Here is a 20,710-nt window from a genome sequence, read left to right on the forward strand (position 1 = left end):
AAAATAAATAGAATTATAGCTATATACACATTATTTATAAAATAGAGTAATACATTTTGCACATAGTAAGCGCTTAATAAATGCCATCATTATTATACATACAAATATACACAAGTGCTGTGGGGAGGGGAAGGAGGTAGGACGAAGGGAGGGGGCGATGGTTAGGGGAGGAGGAGGACAGGAAAAGAGGGGGCTCAGTCTGGGAAGTCCTCCTGGAGGAGGTGAGCTCTCAGTAGGGCTTTGATGGGAGGAAGAGAGCTAGTTTGGCAGATGTGAGGAGGGAGGGCATTCCAGGCCAGAGGTAGGATGTGGGCCAGGGGTGGACAGTGGGACAGGCGAAGACGAGGCACAGTGAGGAGGTTAGCAGCAGATGAGTGGAGTGTGTGGACTGGGCTGATGTGAATTCCCAGTGTCACACAGCAGACAAGTAATTGAGCCAGGATTAGACTTGGGAGGCAGGGTTATTATTCTGTAGTTCTTCAGAGAATTAGGGGGTGTGTATAGGGAGGAGGGGGAGATCCCTGATGCCATGAAGATGGTTCCCCCAAGTCCTGGGCCTCCTGCTGTATATGGGGGCCCGAGACACACAATCCCTGCATCTTCCATGTGATTTGGCCCTGCCTCTGAAGGCACATTCTTGGCCAGAAGCTCAGACCAGCACGAGGCAGGACCAGGCAGGGGAGTTTTCAGGGACCACTGAAAAACTGTTACATAATACTTATAGCATTTATTAAGCTCTTACTGTGTACTAAGCACTGGGGTAGATGCAAAATAATCAGATTGGATAGGATCCCTGTCCCACACAGCGATCATGATTTATCTTAATCCCTTAGTACAGTGCCCAAATGCGTAGTACAGTGCTTTGTACAAAGTAGCGCTCAATAAATATGATTGAATGAATGAATCAGTGGTATTTGTTGAATGCTTACTGTGTGCAGAACCCTGTACTAAATGTTAGACTGTATGTAAGCTCTGTGTGGGCAGGGACTGTGTCTACCAACTCTGTTATATGGTGCTTTACCAAGCACTTAGTACCGTGCTCTGCAAAAGTAAGTGCTCAGTAAATATCATTGAATGATTCGTTGATTGGGAGAGTAGAGTACAGTACACTGAAGTATAGACAAGATCCGTGCCCACAAAGATCTTACAGTCTAGAGGAGGAGGCAGACATTAAGATACATTATGGATAGGGGAAATGGGAAAGTATAAAGATATGGACCTAAGAAACTGAGGCACAGAGCAATTAAAAGACTCATCCAAGATTACACAGCAGGTAGCCAGTGACCACGCGGGGCCTAGAACCCAGATTCATTCATTCAATCATATTTATTGAGCGCTTACTGTGTACTAAGCTTAGTACTTAGTACACTGTACTAAGCGCTTGGGAAGTACAAGTTGGCAACATATAGAGATGGTCCCTACCCAACAGCAGGCTCACAGTCTAGAAGGGGGAGACAGACAACAAAACAAAACATATTAACAAAATAAAATTAATAGAATAAATATGTACAAATAAAATAGAGTAATAAATACGTACAAACATATATACATATATACAGGTGATGTGGGGAGGGGAAGGAAGTAAGGCAGGGGGATGGGGAGGGGAAGAAGGGGGAGAGGAAGGAGGGGCTCAGTCTGGGAAGGCCTCCTGGAGGAGGTGATCTCTCAGTAGGGCCTTGAAGGGAGGAAGAGAGCTAGTTTGGCGGATGTGCGGAGGGAGGGCATTCCAGGCCAGTGGGACGATGTGGGCCGGGGGTCGACGGCGGGACAGGCGAGAACAAGGCACAGTGAGGAGATTAGCGGCAGAGGAGCGGAGGGTGCAGGCTGGGCTGTAGAAGGAGAGAAGGGAGGTGATGTAGGAGGGGGAGAGGGGATGGACAGCCTTGAAGCCGAGGGTGAAGAGTTTTTGCCTGATGCATAGGTTGATTGATAGCCACTGGAGATTCTCCTGATTCCTAGTCAATCAATTAATCAATCAATGGTATTGAAGCAGCATGGTTTAGTAGAAAGAGTACAGGCTTGGGAGTCAGAGGTTGTGGGTTCTAATTCCTGCTCCGCCACTTATCAGCCGTGTGACTTTGGGCAAACCACTTAACATCTCTGTGCCTCAGTTGCGTCTTCTGTAAAATGGGGATAAAGACTGTGAACCCCACGTGGAACAACCTGATCACCTTGTGTCTACCCCAGTGCTTAGAACAGTGCTTGGCACAGAGTAAGCGCTTAACAAATGCCATCATCATCATTATTATTATTATTTGTTCAGCACTTATTGTGTGTAGAACACTGTACTAAGCACTAGAATTAGTAAACAAGTTCTCTACCCACAACGAGTTTCCAGTCCCATGCTCTTCCTACTAGGTCACTCTGAGACATATCTAACCCACAATTGTAATATCACGGTGATAGACTACGGTAAAGATAATGTTAAAGTCATCGAAGTAAACAACAAAAATGAAGTGCAAAAACTCCAATTAAAATCGTAGTGTTTCTTTTACCTGTTGTAGATTCAAATCTGGGGGAGTATGGCCCGAAACCCAATTGGTTTGCTCCATTTCTCAAGCCCGTGATAACGAGGTGGTAAGTCAGCTCCAGTTGGTTGGATCTGGACTGAGAGGGTTGAGAAGAGAAACGTGTGAACAGATGGACAATGAAAATATTTGCTACTTTAAATTGTTAATTTTAATTAATATCCATTATGTACTCTAAAAGGAAATAACAAGTAATACGGCAATGAACTGTGCTTACCGAGGCAACTCAATATGGCATGTAATGTGCTCTTTTTCTCTTTCTTGTCATTATTATTTGCAGCATAAATGGCCTTTGTAGGGGAGGGAATATTTGCTATTTTCTGTTCTCAGTCTTTGCTTGCCTCATGCTGACCTGGCAAAAGATCCCTGTTAACCCAGGGGAAATGAGACAGATAATCAGCTGCTCTGTGTAATCTGCCTGAGACCACCATTCAAAATTCACCCTCTTGCATTGAGAATGAGGTTGCTAGCCTTGTGCCATTAAGAACTTGAGATTTGGGGAATTTGACTTAAATGCTAATTGAGTCTGCCCTTTTCCAGGCGCAGCTGGTGAACCACTGGAAGAGTCAACCCTAAGTTTCCTAAACAATTCAGAGTGACTCACAAAGGAAAATTGCCATGACTTCCACAACACTTGGGTTATCACACTTGGCACATTAGGCTTCCCCAAACCTCCCAAGGGTTCTGTTATCACCCTTCCTGTCTGTCCCACTGCCGTCCTGCTCCACCACCCCCGATGCCCCACACGATTCCTGAACAAAGATTCAAAAACATACAAAGTGGAGGGAGAAAAAGACAGAAGTGGGGAAACACTGCTGGGAGACCCAGACTGAGAGACCCAGAGGCAGAGAAAGAGACAAGCTAAGACTTAAATCTTCTCAGCTCCTTGACCTCATTCTAACTCCCACCCTCCTCCTCAACCTTGGTCCTCCTTCTCCACCTTTACCTCATTCAGTGTTCTTCTTTCTCTTCCCTTGAGGCTGCTGGTTTGCATCCCAGGCAATACTGTAAAGCACTCCGGTGTCCTCATATAAACAGCAGTGAAGGTGGCCATCATGACCATGTTTTCTGGGAAATCTTGCCACTTGGGAAATAATCTCTTTCCATCCAACTGTCCAGAGGAAAAACCCAGGTTGTCTGCTTCAGAGAGTGCTAGCTGGGGTGTTGGAAGTGCGCAAGACACAGTTCTCACTGATACCAGATATAAATGCATATGACATGATTCGTAAGGTACCAATGATGCAAGACACTCAAAGTCTACGTTTTAATAAGTGGATTTAATAGGGAAGCATACTCACACCCTGATCAGTGCAGGAAAAAGCTGACTCAACTGCACAGGAGGATCTTAGGGAGAACAACAGACTGACGTCTTATTAGTCACAATGGCGTCTCAATGGACTAAGTACTGGGGCCTGGTTAAATAGGAATCGTTACAATAGTATGATCCACCGCAGTATGATAGGGCTATAGTTGGAATCAAAGATAGGGATCAGCCAACATATTAGCGGATAGAGCCCTTACACAAATATGGGTAAGTGGAGCCTGATGTTGGTATCCGGAGAGGAGTCTAGTGAACTTCAAATGCACCCTTTGTTCTCTGTAAGTCTATACGTGTCCTGGGGCAGGATGCTTCCATCCCCTCAAGGCTCAGTTCTAGGTCCCCTTCTATTCTCCATCTACAACCACTCCCTTGGAGAACTCATTCACTCCCTGGCTTCAGCTACTTACCTCTTTGCGAATGAAACCCAAATCTACATTTTCAGCCCTGATCTCTCTCCCTCTCTGCAGCCTGGCATTTCTTTATGCCTTCAAGGCATCTCTACTTGGATGTCCTTCTGTCACTTCAAGCTTAACATGCCCAAAACAGAGATTCTTATCTTCCCACCCAAACCCTATCCTCCCCTTGACTTTCCCATCGCCGTAGACGGCACCACCATTCTTCCTGTCTCACAAGCCTGTTACCTTGGCATTATCCTTGATTCGTTTCTCTCATTCAACCTATATATTAAATCCTTCACTAAATCTTGCCAGTTCCACCTTCACAACATCGCTAAAATCCACCTTTTCCTCTCCATCCAAACTGCTACCATGCTAACAGAATCACCTTATCCTGCCTCGATTACTGTATCAACCTCCTTGCTGACCTTCCAGCCTGCTGTCTCTCCCCATTCCAGTTCATACTTCACTCTGCTGCCAGGGTCATTTTTCTACAAAAACATTAGGGTCATGTTTCCTTTCTCCTCAACCTCCAGTGCCCATCCACTTCCACATGAATCAGAAACCCCTCACCATTGGCTTTAAACCACTCAACCTCCTTGCCTCCTCCTATCTCACCTCACTATTCTCCCACTACAACCCAGCCAACACACTTTGCTCCTCCATTGCTAACCTTCTCACTGTACCTCGATTTTGTCTATCTCACTGCCAACCTCTAACGCACATCCTGCTTCTGGCCTGGAATGCCCTCCATCCTCCTATCTGACAGACAATTACTCTCCCCTGACCCACTTCAATGACTTATTGAAAGCACGTCTCCTCCAAGAGGCCTTCCCTGACTAAGCCCCCCTTTCCTCTTTTCCCACTCCCTTCTGTGTCTCCCTGACTTGCTCCCTTTATTCATCCCCCTCCCAGCCCCACAGCACTTATGTACATATCTGTAATATATTTATACTAATGTCTGTCTTCCTCTCTAGACTCTAATCTTATTCTGGGCAGGGAATATGTCTGTTTATTGTTATATTGTACTCTACCAAGCTCTTAGTACAGTGCTCTGCACACAGTAAGTGCTCAATAAATATGATTAAATGAATGATGCTCCCAGGGCTACCTTCCTTACAGGATCAAGGATCTTTGAGGCCAGTCACAGGAGGGAGGGGGCCCCATATACTTCTAAGCCTCCTCATTTAACTCTTCTGTGACCGGTACCTACAGGTCTTACTCTATGGCACAGGGGAGAAGACTTCTTTCATGTTTTTCTTTCTGCTTAGTGTTGTTATCAGGTCCTCAGAAGTCTCTTAATGCAGAAGAAAGAAAAGTTGCAGCCGTGGGCTCCTCTGTGCTCTTTCTTGCCCCAGATATCCCAAGCAGCATAAAAATCATACAGTGGGAGTTTATCAACGATCTCCCTCTTCATGTCATTGTGGAATACAATTCCCAAGATAAAAGCATCACAGTCTACCCACCGTTTAATGACAGAATTCATTTCTCTCCATCCAATGGTTCCCTCCTGCTGAATGATGTGCAGAAAAATGACAGTGGAACTTATAAGGCTATCATCAACTTGGATGAACAGAAAGCCAGAAGAACTAAGCTGGAAGTGTTGGGTAAGTGGTGACTCTGATGGAAATGTAGTGTTTTTGTTCCTGGAACATGTGACCAGCAAGAAGGAAACAGGCAACAGGAGAAATGTGTTCTCCCTGAAATGATACTGCTGCTTTGCCAAAAAGCTGCTTCAGACTTGAATTGCTGAGTCAAATGGGGAGTAAGACTGTGAACCACATGTGAACATGTACTGTGTCCAATCCAATTAGCTTGTAACTACCCCAGCGCTTAGTACCTGGAACACAGTAAGCACTTGACAAATACTATAGCCCCCGCCCACCCCACTCCCCAGAAAACAGCTATAATTAATTTTGGGTGCTGGGGGATTACATGTGCATTATTGAGTGACTGGCTGTAATTACAATAATATTTATTCATTCATTCAATCGTATTTATTGAGCACTTACTGTGTGCAGAGCACTGTACTAAGCACTTGGGAAATACAAGTTGGCAACATATAGCGGTCCCTACCCAACAGCGGGCTCACAGTCTAGAATGGGGGAGACAGACAACGAAACAAAATATATTAACATAATAAAATAAATAGAAGAAATACATACAAGTAAAATAAATAGAGTAATAAATATGTACAAACATATATACATATATGTAGGTGCTGTGGGGAGGGGAAGGAGGTAGGGCGGGGGATATGGGGAGGAGGAGAGGAAAAGGGGGGTTCAGTCTGGGAAGGCTTCTTGGAGGAGGTGAGCTCTCAGTATGGCTGTGAAGGGATGAAGAGAGCTAGCTTGGTGGATGTGTGATGGGAGGGCATTCCAGGCCAGGGGTCCTAAGGTCACTGACCCAAGTGCATAGATGGTGCAGAAGGGAGAGTAATCTGGGGGAAAAGAGGGCTTAACCAGGAATGGCCTCTTGGAGAAGATATTATCTTAATAATGCTTTGAAGTTAGGGAGAATAGTGGTCTGGTGGATACGGAAGGGACAGAGGTCCAGGTTAGGGGGAGGAAACTGAAGAGAAGTCAGCGGTGAAATAGACGAGATCGGGGCCCAGTGAGGGAGCTCGTGCTAGAGGTGCGGAGTGTGCAGACTGGGCTCGAGTGGGAGATCAGTGAGGTGAGGTAGGAGGGGCCCAGCTGATCGAGTGATTCCCTGCCCATTTTGGTCAGGGAACATATCTGTGATATTGTACTCTCCCAAGCTCTTAGTACAGTGCTAAGGACATGATAAGTACCCAATACAACTGATTGATAGGAAGAAAATGAAAAATGATAATAATAATAATGGCGCTTGTTAAGTGCTTACTACTTGCCAAGCACTAAGTGCTGAGAAGCAGCGTGGCTCAGTGGAAAGAGCCCAGGCCTTGGAGTCAGAGGTCAGGGTTTCAAATCCCAGCTCCGCCAATTGTCTACCAACTCTATTATACTGTACTCTCCCAAACGTTTAGTACAGTGCTCAGCATACAGTAAGGACTCAATAAATACAATTTTTTTGACAATAAAAATTATGGCATTTGTTAAGTTCTCATTATGTGCCAACCACTGAACTAAGCACTGGGATAGATGCAATGTAAGCAGATTGGGCACAGTCCCAGCCTGGCTTAGTGGTGAGAGCACAGGTTTGGGAGTCAGAGGATGTGGGTTCTAATCCTGGTTCCTCCACTTGTCTGCCGTGTGACCTTGGGCAAGCCACTAAACTTCTCTGTACCTCATGTAAAATGGGGATTAAGACTGTGAGCCCCACGTGGGACAACTTGATTACCTTAGAACAGTGCTTGGCACATACTAAGTGCTTAACGAACAAATATCATAATTAATTAGGGCTTACAGTGTGAAAATAGAGCTTAGCATAATAAGCAATAAACAAGTATGAAATAGAGCTTAGCACTGTGAACAATAAACTTTGCAGAACAAGAGAGAAGGCCTTTATGTGCGCCTGGTGTGGCTAGTATTGCCAGATTGTTTTCACCTTTATAGCCATGCTGGCAACATTGGGAAAAATTTCACTCTCAATATCATCTTTGAATATGGAGGACTATTTCATCCATATAAATTGCTATAAAGGCAAACAGCTTTATTGCCTGGCCTGCTAGGGAAAGGGGAGAAGCCAATTAGTTAGAAATTATGGTTACTACTAAGACACTGGGCAGGCCAGAATGGAACTTTACGTATTCACACTGAGTAAATTCCCGCTGGAAATTCCAGGATTTTCTGGAAGGAGACAACTTAAAAAACCTAGCTGCAATGTAGGCTGCAAGCTCCTTGTGGACAGAGAACAGGTCTACCATCTCTGCAGTATTGTATTTCTCCAAGTGCTTAGTACAGTGCTCTGTACACTGTAAACACGCAATAAATATCATTGATCACACTGATTTTCAGAAAACTGTTATTCTCTAAGTTAGCTCGTCCTCTAGACTGTAAGCTTGCTGTGAGCAGGGAAAGTATCTGTTAATTGTTGTATAGTACACTCCCAAGCACTTAGCACAGTGTTCTGCACACAGTGAGTGCTCAATAAATACAACTGAATGAACTGAATTAATGAATAGGTTCTAGAAGTGGAGATTATTCCTTAGGGGTCATATTAGACATTTAGGGAGATACTTTAGATTGGACAAAGGAGGATGTTTTTTCTTAATTTTTTCATTATTATTAGGGTAATTGTTAGTATTATGGTATTCGTAAAGCACCTACTATATGTCAAGCACTATTGTAAGCACTGGGGTAGATACAAGCTAATCTGGTTGGACACATACAAGTCCCCCATGGGGCTCCTTGTGAGTCTGTGTTGACTATTTCTTTTAGGCCAGTGTTCTGCAATCTCTGGCTTGAGAGCCATGTCCAACTCTTCTTTTAATCAAATGTGGCTCTTGGGGCTGGGAGCGAAGGATTTAAAACCATTAGCATCAATGAAGAAGCTATATTACTGTGCATTTAAATTATGTGATCGGCACTTTGCATGCCAACTGCTCACAAGTTTCACTTCAGCTCTCCTGCATAAAAAGGCTGCTGACTTCTGCTGTGGGACTAAGAACTTTGTAGTCTTAAAATTTTTATGCTATTTGCCCAGATGATTTTCACTTTATTATTCTTTGTTGCATTTCAGAGCCTGTTTCCCTAATTCAGCTGAGGAGCAGCACAAGAAGGGCTGGTTCAGTCATTGAGTTGTCTTGTGGTGCAAAAGGAGACAGAATTAACAGCTTTGAATGGAAGAAAGATGGGCAGCCCCTCCCAGCAGAGAGATGTTATCAATTGCCAGGGAACCACAGTGTTTTGTTTATAATGGAAGGGAAGAAATTAGATTGTGGGTTTTTTTCTTGCAATGTGAGCAATGAGATCAGCTGGATGGAAAACTCTCTGAGTTTGATTATTGAAGGTAAGCCTTGAGCTAGTCCTTTGAACTTCAGTATGTTGTCAGGAACATCCTCTCCTGGGTTTCCTAGAAACACCTGGCATTGGCTGTGAGCTGCTCACAAACTTCCCCAGCTAGTGTACACACTGATATCAGGCTGTTGGTATTGCAATGATTTGCACTGTGTATTTACCTTTTTCCATCGATACTCATTGCTCTTTTTTCCATCAACACAGCTGAACAAAACTAGATGCTGAGATGTATTTCCCAGTTGGCCTTACAAGACCTAGCCTAGAGGAGATGATTTATTTATTTTTGCATGGTTGTTTGTTTTTGTTTTTTTGGTGTGAGAGACCATGGCAGAAGCCAGTTGGCCAAGTACAAAGAACCTGGGCCTGGAGCCAGGGGGCCTGGGTTCTAATCCTGGCTCTGCCAATTGCTTGTTGTATGACCCTGGGAAAGTCACTTAACTTCTCTAGGCTTCATTTTCCTCAAGTGGAACAGGGACCACATCCAAGCTGATTAATTTGTATCTACCCCAGGGCAAAGAACAGTGCTTGACACATAATAAGCATTTAAATTCAATGATCATAATAATAACAATAATTCATAACAGTAGTCAAAGGAGGAGGGACAGGCAGAAAGCAAACTAAGATTTTGGCCAGTCAGCCTGTTCTCCCTGCCCTCAAGGCTCTGGGGCCTGAGTGGGCAGCACCTTCCTCCTTCCCACACTCACTGGGGAGAAGCCACGCATAAGATGGGCAGAAGCCCCTGTCCACCACTCTTAGAGTTTCAGGAAGGCTGTTGAAGTGGAGAGGAGCCTGAGAACTAATCCCTCCAGCAGGAACGAATGGCTTTTCAAAGCAAACTCATAATACGATAAAATGCTTTTGCAATAAATTCTATAATCAGTTAAAATTAACCACACACACACACACACACACACACACACACAAACCTAAGGCCCCGTGATCGGCTTAGTGTCAGTGGCCAACAAAATGACAAGCCTCGGCTGGCTTGGACGAAGGCAGCGGGGGCACAGGAAGCAATTGGGTGGGCACACCCAAAGAGTGGCAGGATCTTGGTGATGTATGGGGAAGACTAATATTTAAAAGTGTGATCCTGAAATGATTTTTCAAGACTTAGAGGACTGGGGAGAGTTTGGGTGGAAGAGTGAGGAAGGCTCAAAGGGGAGGGCAACCAGAGGGAGGGGCTGACTCAGTGTTCAAGTGATCTGAGTTCCCTTTTCTCTACATCTTCCCTTGGGAATGTGAGTGTTTAGAGTAGAGCTATTTTTTAAAAAAATTCTATTTCCAGCCATTTTATTTCAGTTTTGATTTTACTCCGTCATGAATCTAGACGTCGCTGTGGAGACAACTAATCATTCTAAAAAGACTGCAAAATGTCGAAGGAGAGTCCATATAAGGTTTGGTGGGAAACTGGGATCAATCAATCAATCGTATTTATTGAGCACTTACTATGTGCAGAGCACTGTACTAAGCGCTTGGGAAGTACAAATTGGCAACACATAGAGACAGTCCCTACCCAGCAGTGGGCTCACAGTCTAAAAGGGGGAGACAGAGAACAGAACCAAACATACCAACAAAATAAAATAAATAGGATAGAAATATACAAGTAAAATAAATAAATAAATAAATAAATAGAGTAATAAATATGTACAACCATATATACATATATACAGGTGCTGTGGGGAAGGGAAGGAGGTAAGATGGGGGGATGGAGGGGGGACGAGGGGGAGAGGAAGGAAGGGGCTCAGTCTGGGAAGGCCTCCTGGAGGAGGTGAGCTCTCAGCAGGGCCTTGAAGGGAGGAAGAGAGCTTGCTTGGTGGAGGGGCAGAGGGAGGGCATTCCCGGGGGATGACGTGGGCCGGGGGTCGACGGCGGGACAGGCGAGAACGAGGTACAGTGAGGAGATTAGCGGTGGAGGAGCGGAGGTTGCGGGCTGGGCAGTAGAAGGAGAGAAGGGAGGTGAGGTAGGAGGGGGCGAGGTGATGGACAGCCTTGAAGCCCAGGGTGAGGAGTTTCTGCCTGATGCGCAGATTGATTGGTAGCCACTGGAGATTTTTGAGGAGGGGAGTAATATGCCCAGAGCGTTTCTGGACAAAGATAATCCGGGCAGCAGCATGAAGTATGGATTGAAGTGGAGAGAGACACGAGGATGGGAGATCAGAGAGAAGGCTGGTACAGTAGTCCAGACGGGATAGGATGAGAGCTTGAATGAGCAGGGTAGCAGTTTGGATGGAGAGGAAAGGGCGGATCTTGGCAATGTTGCGGAGCTGAGACTGGCAGGTTTTGGTGACGGCTTGGATGTGAGGGGTGAATGAGAGAGCGGAGTCGAGGATGACACCAAGGTTGCGGGCTTGTGAGACGGGAAGGATGGTAGTGCCGTCAACAGAGATGGGAAAATCAGGGAGAGGACAAGGTTTGGGAGGGAAGACAAGGAGCTCAGTCTTCGACATGTTGAGCTTTAGGTGGTGGGCGGACATCCAGGTGGAGATGTCCTGAAGGCAGGAGGAGATGCGAGCCAGGAGGGAGGGGGAGAGAGCAGGGGCAGAGATGTAGATCTGGGTGTCATCAGCGTAGAGATGATAGTTGAAGCCATGGGAGCGAATGAGGTCACCAAGGGAGTGAGTGTATATTGAGAACAGAAGGGGACCAAGCACTGAACCTTGGGGAACCCCCACAGTAAGAGGATGGGAGGGGGAGGAGGAGCCTGCAAAAGAGACTGAGAAAGAACGACCGGAGAGATAAGAGGAGAACCAGGAGAGGACGGAGTCTGTGAAGCCAAGGTCAGATAACGTGTTGAGGAGAAGGGGGTGGTCCACAGTGTCAAAGGCAGCTGAGAGGTCGAGGAGGATTAGGACAGAATATGAGCCGTTGGATTTGGCAAGCAGGAGGTCATTGGTGACCTTTGAGAGGGCAGTTTCCGTGGAATGAAGGGGACGGAAGCCAGACTGGAGAGGGTCGAGGAGAGAGTTGTTGTTGAGGAATTCTAGGCAGCACGTGTGGTTTCAGATCAGGGTCTGAAACCACCAGTATACATGATTTCTCTCTCAGGGCTGAATTCCGCAACACAAAACTCCTTAAGTCACTTAACTCCTCTGAGTCTCAGTTTCCTCATCTGTAAAATGAGGATAAAGAACCAGTTCTCTTCCTTTTTAGACTGTGAGTCCCACTTGAGACAGAAACTATGCCCAACTTGATTATCTTGTTTCTACCCCAGCCCTTGGTACAGTGTTAGGCATGAATAAAAGAGCTTAACACCACAATTATGATTATTATTATTAGTATTATTAGAGACTTTGTCCAACCTGAATGTCTTGTATCTACCCCAATGCTTAAGTCAGTGCTTGACACACGTAACCACTTAGCAAACTCCACAGTTATTATTATTGTTCTCCCCCTTCAAAAATAGAGAGGCAGCATGGTGTAGTGGATAGAGCATGGGCATGGGAGACAGAAGGTCATGTGTTCTAATTCCAGCTCCCTCTTGTCTGCTGTGTGGCCTTGGGCAAGTCACTTAAATTCTCTGTGCCTCAGTTCCCTCATCTGTAAAATGGGGATTGAGACTGTGAGCCCCATCTGGGATAGGTACTGTGTCCAACCCTATTTGCTTATATCCACCCCAGTGCTCAGTACAGTGCCTGGAACATAGTAAGTAGTTAACAAATACCACAATTATTATTATCATCATTATTATTATTATTATTTCCCTCCCTCTGCATTTCCCATCATAGTGCAGCTTGTCCTCCAGACTCTCCTTTCTGTCCTGTCCTTGGTGATTGGGAATATGTTCTCTGCCCCTGCTTTAGGTATCTCACCTTCATTGCATCTGGTCCAGAACTTGTCTGCTGCCACGTTGATTTTGGTTGTTGTAGTCGGGGCTGGCTTCATTTTCCATCACTACCAAGTCCAAACACACGGAAGTGGTGAGTCAAAGCACTGGGGTCCCTCCCAAGGCAATGCTTAATGGGCTTTCCAGAGAGTCCAAATCTCCTCTCTCTGTGTAGGGCGAGACCTTTGATCCCTATCCACCATTCTAGACTTAGAAAAGACATAGGCGAATGTCAGCGGCCTTCCCAGACTGAGCCCCCTCGTTCCTCTCCCCCTCCTCCCCCTCCTCATCTCCCCCGCCTTACCTCTTTCCCCTCCCCGCAGCACCTCTATATATGTATATATGCTTGTACATATTTATTACTCTATTTTACTTGTACATACTTATTCTATTTATTTTATTTTGTTAATATGTTTTGTTTTGTTGTCTGTCTCCCCCTTCTAGAGTGTGAGCCTGCTGTTGGGTAGGGACCGTCTCTATATGTTGCCAGCTTGTACTTCCCAAGTGCTTAGTACAGTGTTCTGCACACAGTAAGTGCTCAATAAATATGATTGAATGAGTGAATGAATGAAAGAGGGACATCTTTTCCTTGTCTCTGACACTGGCTAGTAGAAGTGTTATATCTCCTTCCCGATCATTATCCCCAACTTACCCTACCTGTTGATAACATCGTTTGCTTTTTACTCTTTTCTCCTTCCTTCCAACCTCCCCAGCTCCTGCCCCACTTACCCTACCTTTCCCAAGACTCTTCTAAGTTTCCATTTCTGCATCTTGTGGTGTTTTTGTGTCTCTTTCAAATGAGTCCTGCCCCAGTTTTAATACTGGCACATATGCAGAGTGAAAACAGATAATAAGAAGGAGATGGGGCAAGAACTGGAGAGTAATGTTGGGTCAAGGAAGGGTTTTTATAGGATAGGAGATACATGGCATGTTTGAAAGCAGTGGGGAAGGAGTCATCGGAGAGTCAGTTGTTGAAGTTGGTGGTCTGGGAGAAAAGAAGGTGGGGGAAAGTGTTTTAATAAGGTGTGAGGGGATGGGGTTGAGCGGTGGGGATGTAGATATTAAGAGGCAGTGGGTGATCTCCTCTTGAGATACTGCTGGGAAAATTGGGAAAGCCAATGAGGGGGCAGGAAGAGGGTGGGACTGGAGAGGTGCGGGGGAAGAATTTTAGGGAGACCATATCTGATGGTTTCAAATTTTTCAATTAAACAGGTTACAAGGTCATTTATGGGCAAGAGATGGGGAGGCGGGAAGGCAGAGGGTTTGAGGAGGGAGTTAAGCAACTGAAACAGCTGGCACAAGCACTGGGAATGGGAGTCAGTAGGAATGGAGAAATAATTTTGCCAGGCAGAGGAGAGGGCATCCTCTCCCCCTCCTCCCCCTCTCCATCCCCCCCCGCCTTACCTCCTTCCCCTCCCCACAGCACCTGTATATATGTATATATGTTTGGATGTATTTATTACTCTATTTATTTATTTTATTTGTACATATTTATTCTATTTATTTTATTTTGTTAATATGTTTTGTTTTGTTCTCTGTCTCCCCCTTCTAGACTGTGAGCCCACTGTTGGGTAGGGACCGTCTCTATATGTTGCCAACTTGTACTTCCCAAGCGCTTAGTACAGTGCTCTGCACACAGTAAGTGCTCAATAAATACGATTGAATGAATGAATGAATGAATAAAGCAGGTGAGGATGGGTTTGAGATGGACAAGGTTGGCCTGATGTTTGGATTTCTAGTAGTAGCACTCCACAGCTCTAGCTCAAGAGGGGAGGAAGAGTGCTGTGGAGGTGATCCAGGGCTGTAGGTTCGTGGAGCAATATTAGAGGAGTGACAGAGGAGTGAGATAGTTGAGTACAATACAGATGTGGAATTAAGGGCATGTTATGGAGGTCCCTTATAATCTGCCCATCTGGGACTGTAAGAATGCCGGGAACAGGACAGGACCAGGGTAGATGGTAGGCCCTACCCCATTCTTCTAGACTGTGAGCCAGCTGTTGGGTAGGGACCGTCTCTATATGTTGCCAACTTGTACTGCTCAAGGGCTTAGTACAGTGCTCTGCACACAGTAAACACTCAATAAATACGATTGAAAATTCTCTTTCCAGCCAGTCCCTGCCACCTGACAGCTTTGGAGACCCTGGGGGCTACAGGCCAACTACATGGCAAGAAGTGGGAAGGGGTGACTGTGACAGGTTAAAGTCCCAAGGGACATGTTTAATTGTGGTGGTTTGTGCCCCCCGGCCCCACCCCGCTTCAAAGCCTTATTAAAGACACATCTCCTCCAAGAGATCTTCCCCAACTAAGCCCCACTTTTCCTCATCTCCCCTGCCCTGCTGTCATGCTAACTTGCTCCCTTACGCTCTTCCACCTCACCTCCCTGCCCCACAGCACTTATGCATATATCTGTAATTTTATTTATTTGTATTGATGTCTGTCTCCCCTGCCAAGACTGTGAGCTTATTGTGGGCAGGGATTGTCACTGTTTATTGTGATATTGATCTTTCCCAAGCGCTTAGTACGGTGCTCTGCACCCAGTAAGTGCTTAATAAATACAACTGAATAAATGAATGAAAGAATCAGGAGATTTAGGGAGGGTTGAGGAAACCAGGAATAGAAGTTATTATTATGGTACTTCTTAAGTTCTTACTATGTGCCAAACATTCTGCTAAGCACTGTGTAGAAACAAGATAATCAGGTTGGACAAAGTTCCTTTCCCGTAACTGGCTCGGAGTCTGTGGAGGAGGGAGAACAGGCATTAAATTCCCATTTTACAGATGAGGAAACTGAGACACAGAGAAGTGATGTGATTTGCTTAAGGTCACCCGGCAGGCAGGCAGCTGGCAGAGGTGGGATTAGAACCCAGGTCCTCTGACCCCCAGGCCCATGCTCTTAACACTAGGCCACACTACTCCATGGAAGGGAGGTTGTGAGAGGAATCGCCAGAATGGAAGGTTAAAATCTCTGGGGGGAGAACAGAGGACAGGGTGTGTAAAGAAAAATAAATTATGTGGTTAAGAAAAGGGATGGGGAAGGGAAAGCTGTTCAAGTGGAATGGCCAAAATGCTTAGCCCTTGTTGCCAGGAAGCAGACGTCAGACAGGCTCAGGGCCACTGGCAAGTCAAAGCCAAGGCTTGAGGGACACCTGCAACACCCTGTGAGTTCTGGTGTAGCTTGTGGGAGAGCTGGCTGCAGCAGGGGAAACAGCTGAGGAGGAAGCTGTTCGGTCCCGGCCCCTTTCTGATTCATTCATTCATTCAGTGGTATTTATTGAGTGCTTACTGTGTGTAGAGCACTGTACCAAGCGCTTGGAAAGTACATTTCGGCGACAGAGACAATCTCTACCCAACAGCGGGCTCACCGTCTAGAAGGGGGAGGCAGACAACAAAACAAGTAGTCAGGGCTCAATACCATCAAAATAGATAAATAGAATTACGGATATATACACAGTGGCTTCTGATGGAGCCACTGCTTCTATTCTCTGGCTTTCCAGAACTTAAGGGGGAGAATTTCCATCTCCAATCCCCCGAGTGCCAGAAACTCCAGAAGGCAGCTGCCCTCATGGGTCCAGGAACCAGCGCCGCCCCTAAGCCTGGAGTGTGCGGGGAGAAACCCACCTCCCCCTGCTCTCCCCTCCCCTTTCTGCTGCAGCTGTTGCTGCTGTTGTCATGGAGAGGAAAATTTTCTCTCAGCATGAGAGGGTGTCTGCCTTTCAGCTGAACCACTCCTCCACTCCACTTCTTCAGCTCCACCACTTGTCTGCTTTGGTAAATTACTTAACTTCTCTGTGCCTCAGCTACCTCACCTGCAAAATGGGAGTTAAGACTGTGATCCCCATGTGGGACAGGGACAATGTCCAACTTGATTAGCTTATATCTACCCCAGCGCTTAGAACAGTGCCTGGCACATAACTGGAGCTTTAAAAATACCATAAAAAACCCACCAAGGGCTGGTAGCCCCTGCTGTGGACTTTCCCCCAAACAACTCAGCCTAATATCATGTACGGCAGAATGGAATGGAGGAGACAAAGTTGGGGAGAGTGTGACATAGGTCAAGGAAAGTCACAGTCTGGACAGATGTCTTATAGTCAAGTTTGCAGAGAATAGTGACTGGGTAAAATGTTTACTGCTTTTAGCAAAATAAGGTCATTTTGTTTGGATTTTGAGAATGTGAGAATTTTTCAATTCTGCTAGGCAGGGCTAATGCCAGAGGAGGGTGTTTGGTTCAAGTGTGGACCCCCCAAGGGGGCTGCACTGTGCCAGGAGACTGGTTCAATGTGAATGTTATGTTTTGAATATTCATATTTGTTATTGACAAGCTAGGAGAGAACTGCCCCAAAGCCTGTGGTGGAGGACCAGCCTTGCCCAGCTTTGGGGCCGAGGCCATTCACTATCGCATAATTATGGCACTATGGATTTAAATCAATCAATCAATGGTGTTTATTGAGCACTTACCGTTTGCAGAGCACTGTATTAAGTGCTTTAAAAAAACATTTGGAAGGCCCAGATCCCTTTGTGGTCAATACAGTATTATTATTCATTTCCTGTCTTCCCCTCAGACTCTGACCTGGTTGCTAAGGCTACTCTTGCCTCTGTGGCTGACTCCTTCTAGGGTACACATGCTAGCTGTGATTTTTTTGTTGAAATAAGAAAATATGCAGGTGACTTTTCAGAGTTGAACAACATATTGGGCCTAGGGAAAAAAAGCACATTGAAAAATGGGTGTTCTTTCCGATGCCCTCCCCAAACTCTACCCCACCCTGCCATCATAACTCTTGAGTGGGTTAAATGAGTCCCTTGACATATAGGATCCCCTGAGGGGTAAGCAGAAGACCATGCACATATATGAGGAAATGACCATGGTTGTGTTTTTCTAGATGGATGGGTGATAAGATATTTCATCAGTATTCATGGGCTCCTAGCTCTCTCCGCCATCCTGCTGTGCTCGGCTGCTGTCAAATGGATGGAAGAAAAAGGTGAATTTTGACTTCCCTCTTTTACAAACTGAACCAAGTGAGATTCAGCATGGCCTACTGGAAAGAGCATGGTACTGGGAATCAGAAGACCTGGGTTTTAATACCAGCTCTGCCACTTGTCTGCTATGTGACCTTGAGTATGTAACTTAACTTCTTTGTGCCTCAGTTATCTCACCTGGGAGTCAGAAGGGTCTGGATTCTAATACCAGCTCCACCACATGTCTGCTTTGTGACCTTGGGCAAATCACATCACTTTTTGTGCCTCAGTTCCATCATCTGTAAAATGGGGATTAAGAATGAGAGCCCTATTGTGGGACAGGGACTGTGCCCAACCCAATTATTGTGTATCTACCCCAGTGCTTAGAACAATGCTTGGCACAGAAGTGCTTAAAAACTACCATTACTATTATTAATGATAACAATTATTAAAATGATAATAATAATAAAATGTGGATTAAAACAGAGGCCAATTTGGGACATGGCCTGTGGTCAACTTGATTATCTTGTATCTACCCCAAAGCTAGGCAAAGTACCTAGCTTTGCACTTAACAAATATAATTTTTTTTAAAAAAATCAACTGTACCAGCATAGACAAGGTTAAGGGAAAGCTCTCAGGGAAAGTGCAGTGTGGATTGCAAGTGGTGGCCACAGACTGTGAACTGTCAAAGGGACTTGTGTTTCCCCTTTGAGGTCAGTGCAGAGTAGTTATTTATTCCTCGTCTTCTGCTCAGACTTTCTTTCTGTTTGGGTTTCCCACCCTTAAAAGTCGATTCCTCTATTTCTCCCTTCATAGCTTCGCAATGCGGAGACTGGGGATTTATTTCCCACAGATGCTCAGTAGTTCTCATCAACTTTTGCATGTCCTTATGGCTCATTGTCCATTACAGGATACAAGGTGCCAGAGTCACAGAGCGTGAACCTGATGTCCAAGGATCCTTGTTACCAGGAATGGGGGAGCTTTCCAGCAGAGTGTCTGAAGCTCTGTTTTCCTGTTTCTCTCAGGTCCTTCAGCAGTGTTCGTATTGCTCACCTTGGCTCTTATTGGTGTGGCGGTGGTAGCATTCACAATGTTCATAGTCGGAGCTTGCCATCCTGAAAAGTTTCCTGAGTTACAAACCAAGAAGTGTAAGTGTTTATTTCCATTTTTCTTCACCTTCATTCAGCTTTTGGCACCTCCCCCGTCCCCGAAGGGCTTTGCCAAGGGGATCCATATGTGTATTTGTGCATTTCATAGAGACTCAAAAATGTGAAATGCTTTTCCTGCTTCTTCTCTTAGCAACCCACATCATCCTGGACTTCATCACTAGGGGTGGCGTGATCCTGCTCCTGGTGTCTGCCTGTTTCCTAATAACGCATATCCAGGAACTCCAAGGTGAGCTCTGGGAAGGCATCTGGCAACTCTCCCAAGCGCTTGGTATAGTGCTCAGCAAACATTCAGCACTCAGTGAATATGACTGATTGGTCTTTTGCCACATGCAACATTGGGAGTGATGCCGCACAAACCACTGCACTATTATCAGTTAATTATAATAATAATAATGATAATAATTGTGGTACTTGTTGAGCACTTACTATGTGCCAAGCACTGTACTAAGTGCTGGGGTGGGTACAAGCAAATTGGGTTGGACATTGTTCCCATTCCATGTGGGGCTCACAGCCTCAATCCCCATTTTACAGATGGGGTAACTGAGGCACAGAAAAGTGGAGTGACTTGCCCAAGGTCACACAGCTGACAAGCAGCATGGTGTAGTGAGAAGCAGCGTGGCATAGTGGATAGAGCACGGGCTTGGGAATCAGAAGGTCATGGGTTCTAATCCCAGCTCTGCCATGTGTCTGCCGTGTGACCTTGGGCATGTCACTTCACCTCTCTGTGCCTCAGTTACCTCATCTGTAAAATGGGGATTGAGACTGTAAGCCCCAAGTGGGACAGGGACTGTGTCCAACCTAGTTTGCTTGTTTCCATCCCAGGGCTTAGTGCAATGCTTGGCACATAGTAAGTGCTTAACAAATACCATTATTATTATTAAGTGGCAGAGCCAGGACTTTCTATCTACGAGGCCCATTCCGTATCCACTGTGCCATGCTACTTCTTCACCCAGAGGGTCCCAAAGTCTTTATAACTGGGCCGTGGTGTCAGACGTCTGGTAGGGAATGCAGAGCGCGAAAAGATCCAGGCCCCACGATGGCTTGGAATATTTGGTGTCTTCCAGAGCAGGCAATGCTTCAGGGACCTGCCAGCCTGCAGGCATCCCTGGAGAATTCTGGGTATTCAAGGGACTTCTCCTTCCCCGGTGGGGGACTCAAACTCAGCAGTGTCCCCCTGAGGACCAGATAATCCTGAGGTGCCTGGATATCCCAAAGTCACCCCAAAGTCATATATCCAATGGAACCTATGTACCAGGGAAAGCCAAGCCAACAGAGGGATCCAGATGCATAGGTCAGGCACTCCCACCAATGCTGGAAGTACAACAAGAATTCTAACTGGGAACATTGGCAGTCCCTGCCATCCAACGTTGGCAGTCCCTGCCATCCAACATTGGCAGTCCCTACCATCCACGTTACTCCTCTGCCCTGGAGGTGAGCAGGTTTTGGGGGTTTGGGTTAGATAAGTACAAAAACCCCATTAGGTTGCAATTACTTTGACTCTATTTTATTTTGAAGGAACTGAAATGGTATTCATGTGGTATTATTTTTATTTACGATGATGAATTCCAAGCATTTTCTATCT

General features: G+C 45.7%; 1 protein-coding gene across 3 annotated transcripts in view; it reads left to right on the forward strand.

The window, feature by feature from the left end:
- Positions 1–20,710, forward strand: part of LOC119929902 (hepatocyte cell adhesion molecule-like) — a 50,229-nt gene that overhangs the window by 27,186 nt on the left and 2,333 nt on the right. For 2 of the 3 annotated variants that reach the window (XM_038748251.1, XM_038748249.1), the window contains 6 exons: positions 5,516–5,851; positions 8,907–9,176; positions 12,985–13,101; positions 17,884–17,982; positions 18,985–19,107; positions 19,259–19,354. In XM_038748251.1, coding sequence (XP_038604179.1) covers positions 5,516–5,851; positions 8,907–9,176; positions 12,985–13,101; positions 17,884–17,982; positions 18,985–19,107; positions 19,259–19,354 — 1,041 coding nt within the window. The remainder of the gene's footprint in view (positions 1–5,515; positions 5,852–8,906; positions 9,177–12,984; positions 13,102–17,883; positions 17,983–18,984; positions 19,108–19,258; positions 19,355–20,710) is intronic. The other variant, XM_038748250.1, reaches the window with a different exon arrangement.

The sequence above is a fragment of the Tachyglossus aculeatus genome, chromosome 6 (assembly GCF_015852505.1).
Source record: "Tachyglossus aculeatus isolate mTacAcu1 chromosome 6, mTacAcu1.pri, whole genome shotgun sequence".
Lineage (NCBI taxonomy): Eukaryota > Metazoa > Chordata > Mammalia > Monotremata > Tachyglossidae > Tachyglossus > Tachyglossus aculeatus.